This window comes from Acartia tonsa, chromosome 15 (assembly GCF_053477335.1).
Source record: "Acartia tonsa isolate MP-2025a chromosome 15, ASM5347733v1, whole genome shotgun sequence".
NCBI classification, from domain to species: Eukaryota; Metazoa; Arthropoda; class Copepoda; order Calanoida; family Acartiidae; genus Acartia; species Acartia tonsa.
The window spans coordinates 13,367,647-13,376,665 of NC_137274.1; the positions used below are offsets into that span (position 1 = coordinate 13,367,647).

At 35.3% G+C, this 9,019-nt stretch overlaps 1 protein-coding gene across 1 annotated transcript in view; it reads left to right on the top strand.

Annotated features, from left to right (window-relative positions):
- The window catches only part of LOC145306812 (uncharacterized), a 12,017-nt gene extending 4,595 nt beyond the window's left edge, over positions 1 to 7,422 (top strand). Inside the window, exons 4-11 of the mRNA XM_080149107.1 lie at positions 136 to 367; positions 727 to 800; positions 1,728 to 2,004; positions 3,329 to 3,460; positions 4,008 to 4,215; positions 5,108 to 5,183; positions 5,677 to 5,789; positions 6,773 to 7,422. Of these exons, the coding sequence (XP_080005233.1) occupies positions 199 to 367; positions 727 to 800; positions 1,728 to 2,004; positions 3,329 to 3,460; positions 4,008 to 4,215; positions 5,108 to 5,183; positions 5,677 to 5,789; positions 6,773 to 6,965 (1,242 nt within the window). The 5' untranslated portion in view covers positions 136 to 198 and the 3' untranslated portion in view covers positions 6,966 to 7,422. The remainder of the gene's footprint in view (positions 1 to 135; positions 368 to 726; positions 801 to 1,727; positions 2,005 to 3,328; positions 3,461 to 4,007; positions 4,216 to 5,107; positions 5,184 to 5,676; positions 5,790 to 6,772) is intronic.
- Positions 7,423 to 9,019: the final 1,597 nt, after the last annotated feature.

Genomic DNA, 9,019 nt, shown 5'->3' on the forward strand with positions numbered 1-9,019 from the left:
AACAATAAGAGCTATACGTTACTGACAGTCAGACTGGTCGACCAGAGTTATAGAAATTCTTCGTCTAAAATTTATTGGCAAAAAATTTGACACAAAAGTTAAAATCTTCCCAACTAACTTAAAATATTTTTTTAGCCTTCTGATTGGAGCATATTACGGCTAGAGGACACCTTGCGTGGAAGCCCTCCCTCTGTAGCCATGGGCGGTCATCTCGCCCCTCCCCCACCCAGTCTACCTGTCCCCTCTCCACTCTCCTTATCCAGCGCATCTCCCCTCTCCCTCCACCACGCCCCCAACGGGTTGGGGGGAAACTCGCTCCCCTCCCCCTTTTCCCACCAACCCTCGGCAGGAGGATACTTGAACTTAGGTAAGTGTCAGGGGTAGCTTTCTAAAAAATTCTAAAAAAAATCACGAAACCTTTTAAAGTGTTTGATTTAACTGAAGAGGGGTGGGTTAGAAGAAGGGGGTTGTGGGGGAAATTTTCCATTAGAATTTTTTGTCAGAGTATCATTCCCTTTTCCCTGGGTAAGTGTAAAGAAAGGCATATAGTTTTCACTTCTTCCACAAATGCATGGCCCTGTAGGCCTCCAAAACAAGGGTCTCCAAAAGTGTTTTTGTTTGTAATATCTATAATATTAATTACCTTTGGATGTAAAAATTCATTTATCAAAAAATTTTCTATCTATCTGTCTATCTATCTATCCATCTATCTATCTATCTATCTAGGTGGTGGGTCTGGAAACTTGATGTCCCTCCCCCCCGTCACAACCGTCCCCACCATCTTAACCACCACGTCCCAGGTAAATAAAATCTCTTCTTATATTCATTCGAATCCGGTGGATAGGAACCGATTCTCATCCATTAGAAAAAAAAATGTTTAGCATCATATTATATCCAGCTTTCTACGAATATAAAAATGCACAATCATAAGATTAAAACAAGATTTTTTAGCCTGTGCCTTAGGCACCTCGGGGCTAAAACAACTGGTTTTAATCTTATAATTGTACATTCTATATCCGCGGAAAGCTGTTTATAATACGATGCGAGAAATAACTATTCCAGTATGGCTTCCAGTCCGACAAGAACTGGTTTCTCAATCATACTGAAAAATCATGTGAAGCATAAATTTACAGACAACTTTTCACGAATATTGAAATAAAAATCATAAAATCAATACCAGTTTTGTTTGCCCGGGCTAATTCAATTATTTTATTTATTCATTTTAATATCGCTGGAAAGCTGTCTATAATACGATGCGAAAATTGACTATGTTTTGTTTAAAGCTTTTCTACTTTTACATTCCATCCGTCTATCCATGGGATAAGACAAAGGCTTAAAAAATATGTACCTCCCAAATGATGATACACAAAATTACCCTTTCTCTAGATTACAATTATTAGTTAAAACGTTTAGGGACTAGTGTAATATCCCATGGATCTAAAGGGATAAGACAAGTGCCGATAAATTGATGCACATCCCCAATGATGAAACACAAGAATACTACTTCTGTAGATTACAAATAGTGGTTGAGATATTTGGACACTCAACATCAAAATTTGAATATAAAAGTTCTCAAGTTGTTAAGCCAACGAATTAAAAAACGCATTACAACTTTCGGCATCTCGGGGCTAACAAAACTGGTTTTAATCTTATAATTGTATATTTATTTGTATCCACGGAAAGATGTTTATAATACAATTCGATAAATAACTATTCTCTGTATGTAGATGTCGTATCAAGATTTCTGTCTGGACGCGACCACTGTTCAACCCGCCACCTTATTCTCGCCGTGGCTTGACCCTGCAGCGGGCCCACAATACCAGCCCACCACGGCCGTAGCTGTGCACACCCTCCAGCCGGGGGGTGTGTTCACTATGACCACCACACCCCCAACTAGTCTGCTAGCTCCCCCAACATTTTCTACTGTTGCCCTGGGGGGTGTCTCCACCCCATCAGTCTCTACTAGTTCTACATATCAAGGACAATCTGCTTATTTTACGCCAGGTAATTACATAAGACAGATAGACATATCGACAGATAGATATATTGACAAACAGACAGACATATATGCAGATAAAGAGACAGATGGATGGACAATGACACAGACATATATGCAGATGTATGGACAGATATATATATACAGATAAACAGACAGATGAATAGACAGACAAGTAGATGGACAGACAGTTATACATATAAACAGACAGATGGATGGACAAAGAGACAGATGGATAAACAGACAGATGGACACACAGATATGCAGATAAACAGACAGATGGATGGACAGACAGATATACAGATAAACAGACAGATGGTTGGACAGACAGATGAACAGGTAGTTACAGAAAGATGGATAGATAGAAAGACAGACATATATGCAGATAAACAGACAGATGGATGGACAGTGAGACAGACAGATAAATAGATTGACAGACAGATGGATGGACAGACTGACCGATAAACAGACAGATAGATGGACATACAGACATATATACAGATATGTAGACAGACAGACAGACTTATATCCAGGTAAATAGACAAATAAATGGACAGACAAATGAAGAACAGATAGACAGACAGATATATGCACAGACAAATGAAAGGACAGACTGATAGATATATATACACAGATAAACAGACAGATGGATGGACAGATAGACAGATAGATAGATGGACAGACAGATATACAGACAGACAGATGGATAGACAAATAGATGGACTGACAGATTGTCTAGTAGTTACAGACAGATATATAAGTATAGAGTAACAGACTAACACAAAAAGACAGACATGTAATACAAAAATAGACATATAAAAAAATAGACAAACAAATAGAATGACAGATAGATGGACAAACAGTCAGATGGATGAACAGACTGACATACAGATATCTAGATAAACAGACAGATAGATGGACAGACAGATGGATGGACAGACAGACAGATGGATAAACAGACAGACAGACAAAAAGACAGATATTAAAAACAGACAAACAGAAAGACAGACAGATACACACACAAAATAACATAGGGTCAATCGGCCTGACAGAAAATAAGCCTTCCAAACAGTTAGATAGATAAAGAGACAGACTGAAAGACAAAGACAAATGCACTGTTATAGTGACATACATACATACATATGACAGATAGAAAAAATATGCAGTAAGATGGGTTATTCAATACGACAGACAAACAAACAAACAAGTAATCAAGATTAACAAACAGACTGAAAAAATAACTAGACATATATGACAAATTACAGACTTAATTAAGACTGACAAATATACAGATAGAAAGACGTACTCAAATAACACCCTATAATGATATAGGTAACCAACTAGTCGATATCAAGCACCCCACTGCAGTTAGGATGAACATCCACACCCCCACCCCCATAGTTCCCACCTCTCCAATCAATCTGAATTCAAATAATGTGACAAGTGTCAACACTCAGTCTCCAGGTATTTATCTAATTTTTTACAGGAAGGCAATGAAGTCTGTGAAAAACCGGTTTAATTGATACATCATCTATCTATCTATCTATTTATTACTCTATCTATCTATCTATTTATTACTATATCTATCTATCTATCTATTTATCTATCTATCTATCTATCTATCTATCTATCTATCTATCTATCTATCTATATATCTATCTATCTATCTATCTATCTATCTATCTATCTATCTATCTATCTATCTATCTATCTATCTATCTATCTATCTATCTATCTATCTATCTATCTATCTATCTATCTATCTATCTATCTATCTATCTATCTATCTATCTATCTATCTATCTATCTATCTATCTATCTATCTATCTATCTATCTATCTATCTATCAATATATCTATCTATCTATCTATCTAACTTTCTATCTATCTAGGCATCTATCTATCTATGTATCTATCTATCTTTTATCTATCTTTTTATTACTTTATCTTTCTATCTATTTATTACACTATTTATCTATCTAACATCTTGTTTACATACCTATAAATTTCAGCCCCGCCCAAAAAGAGCGCCAAAGAGAGACGGTCAACCAAGAAGTCGCGCAACAGTTGTGCTGGGGGCGGGGATGGTGCCGGGGGTGGAGAGGGCGGGGACCAGGAGTATGATCCGGAGCTCATTGCCAACGCACATCTCAACTACATTGATGAACATTATGTCTGCAGTGTTTGTGGCATGAGGTTTAAACAGCCTGGAAACGCCAGGTAAATAAATTAATCTCTTAGTTAGTGTCTTTTTTTTATTTATATGACAAAAAATCTTTCAAATAAAATAGAAAAATCTTTTAATTTCTAATAAATTTTAGTTCGAAGATTTTTTTCATTATAATATATTAAATTTTATTAAAATTTTCAGAGAAAAAAATCTCCAAACAAAAACTTATTATAATTCAAGATGGCGTCAATACATGTAAAATAATATTTTTAAAACAAAAAATCAAATATTGAATGTCTTTTTTTTCAAAGACTGATTTTTTGAAATTAGTCTATAAGTTTTTCCAAAGTAGGTAAGTTCTATCGATTAGCAACTAGAACATTTCTTTATACTAAAACATATTTTTTCTCACGTTTTTTTCTACTGTCAAATATGATTTCTAAATGCCTAACCCCTGCGGGGGGCTTATTTGTTTATTTATTTCTTAACCTAACCTAACCAATTTTAAACCATCTTGTAAGTTTACTAAATGCCTAACGCCTGTGGGGGGCTTATTTATTTATGCATATCTTAAATTAACGTAACCTATTTTAAACCTTCTTATAGATTATTTAAATGCCTAACCCCTGCGGGGGGCTTATTTGTTTATGCATATCTTAAATTAACCTAACCTATTTTAAACCTTCTTATAGATTTGTTAAATGCCTAACCCCTGCAGTGGGCTTATCTGAATATTTATATCGTATCCTAACCTGAGTAGAAATACCTAAACAAATGTTGTTGAAACCTAATTTTTAAAATATTACAGACACTCTTGCGTTTTAGTTATAAAATGTCCAATCCTGTGATTGTCCACTCCGACGTTTGGGACTCCCTACATTTTTCCTGTAACCGTCTTATCTATTAAGTCTCCTAGATCTCTATTATTAATATTTTTTTTAGACGCCATATAATCACAGTGCACAGGAATGAAAAGCCCCACATCTGTATGAAATGTGATGCAAAGTTTGGCCGCAAGGTGAGGTATTTTCAGTAGCAAAGCTACTCTATAATTTGATTTTCTTGGCTCCTATAAAAGATAGACGTCTGAAACTTCTTGTTAACATTCCCATCATTATAGAGCATATTTAAGTATAAAACATCCATGGCGGTCGGACTGCTTTTGAGCAGGTTTTTAGCTACTTTTATATTTTTCCCAATATCTTTGTGTTTTGGTCCGATTTTCAAAATTAAGATTCCGGTTGTTCTCATCATCCAGTATATAATTCACTTTGACCGTCAGTTTGTCAGTCATCTTACAAAAATAAGTACCAAAAAATATAAAATATATGAAAAAAAGGTTTCGTGATTTATAGGAATATATCTATAGATTTTTAGATATACAGATAGATAGATTTATAGGAATATAGATATATAGATTTAGACTTATAGGTAGATTTGGGGGAAAATGAAACTTACAGCTAAATGTTTTGTAATCAAAATGAGTGATAATTAATCTGATTTTTTTGTAGGATAAGTTGAAAACTCATATGATGAGAAACCATGGTTACACAGTTGAGGACATCAAAGCTACCTTCAAGCACAGCGGTCAGGGCAGGCAGAGATCTAGTATTCTTGTCAATAGGTGAGTCTTACACACACACACACACACACACGCACACACACATACACATACATACACATACACACACACACAGCTGGTAGGTCAGGGCAGGCAGAGATCTAGTATTCTTGTTAATAGGTGAGTCTTACACACACACACACACACACACACACACACACACACACACACACAGCTGCTAGGTCAGGGCAGGCAGAGATCTAGTATTCTTGTCAATAGGTGAGTCTTACACACATACACACAAACACACAACCACACACTGCTGCTAGGTCAGGGCAGGCAGAGATCTAGTATTCTTGTCAATAGGTGAGTCTTACACACACACACACATACACACACACACACACTAACACAAACACACACACACACATACACACAGCTAATAGGTCAGGGCAGGCAGAGATCTAGTATTCTTGTTAATAGGTGAGTCTTACACACACATACACTTACATACACACACATACACACACACACACACACATACATACTCACACATACATACACATACACACACACATACACACACACATACACATATACACACGCACCCACACATACACCCTTACATACACATACACACACACACAAACACATACACCCACACATACACACATACATGCACACACACACACACACACAAACATATACACACACACATACATACACCCACACACACAAACACACATAAATACACTCACAAAACTGCATTTTCCAGTTTTGGTAAACAACCAGCAGGAGAATGTGAACAAAAACACACCCTTTATATATGTATCGTATATATGAATAAACGTGGATATTATGACAGGAGAAAAATTGTCGTCACATTAGGTTGCAATTTGCCCTCGCTTTTATTGGTCGGGCTGTTTATCCATTAGGATGGGAGGGATAAAGGAAGGGGATGAGGGAGATCGTTACAGAATTTTCTTTATAATAGAAGATGAAAATCTGGTGTAAGATCCAAGTAATAATATATCCATTATATTTAGGAAAGGACAGTTAAATGAGTTATCAAACAAATCACTAAATGAAACTACTACTTCTACTGCTACAGATTTTGAATTTGTTGACTGTAGCAATAATATCAATGATATGCAACAACCACCGCCAAATAATTACTGTAATAATAGTTCTCCTGTGAAACAAGAAGTTAAAACTGAAATAACATCACAACAATATTGATTCAAATTATTGACAATTTTATAAAGGGTGTGCAAAAAAAACCATTTTTTAAAATTCTAATTGCGCGGCTTGTGTTAACAGTAGAAAAATACTATGCATACCTACCGTTAGAACAGCTATTAACTCTATTTTTTGAAACTATAAGAACAGTTCCTGTGCTACAAATAATTTAGGAGCTAGGTGGTAAAATTTACAAGTTGGTCAAGTTTTAACTCAGTTGGGACATTTTAAAACGTAGCACCGGAACCGTTCTTATATTTTCAAAAAATAGAGTTCATAGCAGTTCTAACGGTATGCGTAGTATATTTCTACAATTAACACAAGCCGCGCAATTAGAATTTTAAAAATGTATTTCTTTGCACATTCAGAATATTAATGTGCTACAAATATCCCAAGTAATGAAAGCCATTATGCATTTCTTAACAATTTTTTAAAAATAGATAAGTAACAAACCAAATACAAGAACAAAATTAAGAAATGTGCATTTTATATATATATATATATATAACTCAGGGTTCAGGGATATGCCAGCAGAAGAAAAAAATGTCTCTATGTGCCACATATCCCTATTGTCCCACAGTATTTTAAGTTTTTATCTTCTGTAGTAATATTATGTTCTTGTAAATACAGGGGTGTATATTCTGCAAATTTTACCCTGCTAAAGGGTGGGAGGGAATAAAAATATGTGGTTGGGGGAAAAATGTAAAAAATAAGAGAACTGAAACCTTTTTTTCCATTTTCTCCCCTCCTTGGTAAAAAAAAACTAAAAGAATATGTGGAAGGGGGGATAATATGAATTAAATAAAGACTTCTGAAAATATTTTTTTCATTTTTTCCCCTTCCTTGCTGGCAAAAAATTTAGGAGTGGGAAAAAAGTAAAATTTTTTGCAGCAGGGGAAAAAATTAATCTTGTGCAGAATATACATCCCTGTGTTAATATTGACAGCTATTGCAGAGATTGGGAGAAGGGGGGGGGGGTTGGTTGACCTCTCACTTGTAATATATAACCCTGACACCTGAATATTTTTCAGGGAAAACCGCAACTCCACTGACTCCCTGGGTTCCTCTGATGGATTTATCCCCATGAATCTCAAACTTGGCCGTCCCTCCAAAAAGAAGATGTAAATCTGCTTTGGTGTTTGGTTCTAGTAGCTGTCTAAAGTGACCTAGAAAAATGGGGATAGATGTCACTGCTTTTGGCCTACCTATTCTATTAACATCAGGAAATACCCTATACCCCATCTCTTTTCTAGTGAGTTTCTTTCCCCTTTCCCTTTCTCTTTCCCTCTACTATGACGCCATTAGAATAGGTAGGCCAAAAGCAGTGACATCTATCCCCATATTCCTAGGGCACTAAAGACAGCTACTACACAACTTGTATGTGTCTGCTTATCTCCCTCTTTCTCCCCACAGGTTGGCTCTCATTCATTTGAAATTGGCTTGTTGTAGACCTTCATTTCTATATCATAAAGTTCAAATTTTTGCTACTAGGTGTCTCAACTTATATTTTAAAATTCTTTTGTTGTCTAGAATATTGCTACTTTAAAAGCCTATGGGGCCAAACCTGGGGGCTTTATCTCTCATATCACATTAGTTTTTAATAATTATATATATATTATAATTGTAAATAATCTTTTCTTATTTGAATATACACTTTTTTCTGCTGTAAAAAGCATTTTTATCTAGTTTTTGTTTTCTAGTTCATTTCATCTAGTTGTTGGTCTTTTTAATTATGTATTTTAACAACCAGAGGTGGATTCTTAAAAAAAAAATTGGGTCGCTGTTCGATGGTGAGGCAAAATTATTTTTGTGAAAAAACCTCCAAAATCACATAAAAAATCTACAAAAATGGAATAAAATCAAAGAAGGGGTATTAACATCGGATTTAATTTCATTTATGTAGAATTTTTATGTGATTTTGGAGGATTTTTTCACAAAAACAATTTTGCCTCACCAGCGAGCAGCGAGCAAAATTTTTTAAGAATCCACCTCAGGGCAATTATTCTGCCAAAGTGAAATAATTTTGAATTAGCAGAAAAAATTCTTGATCTCAG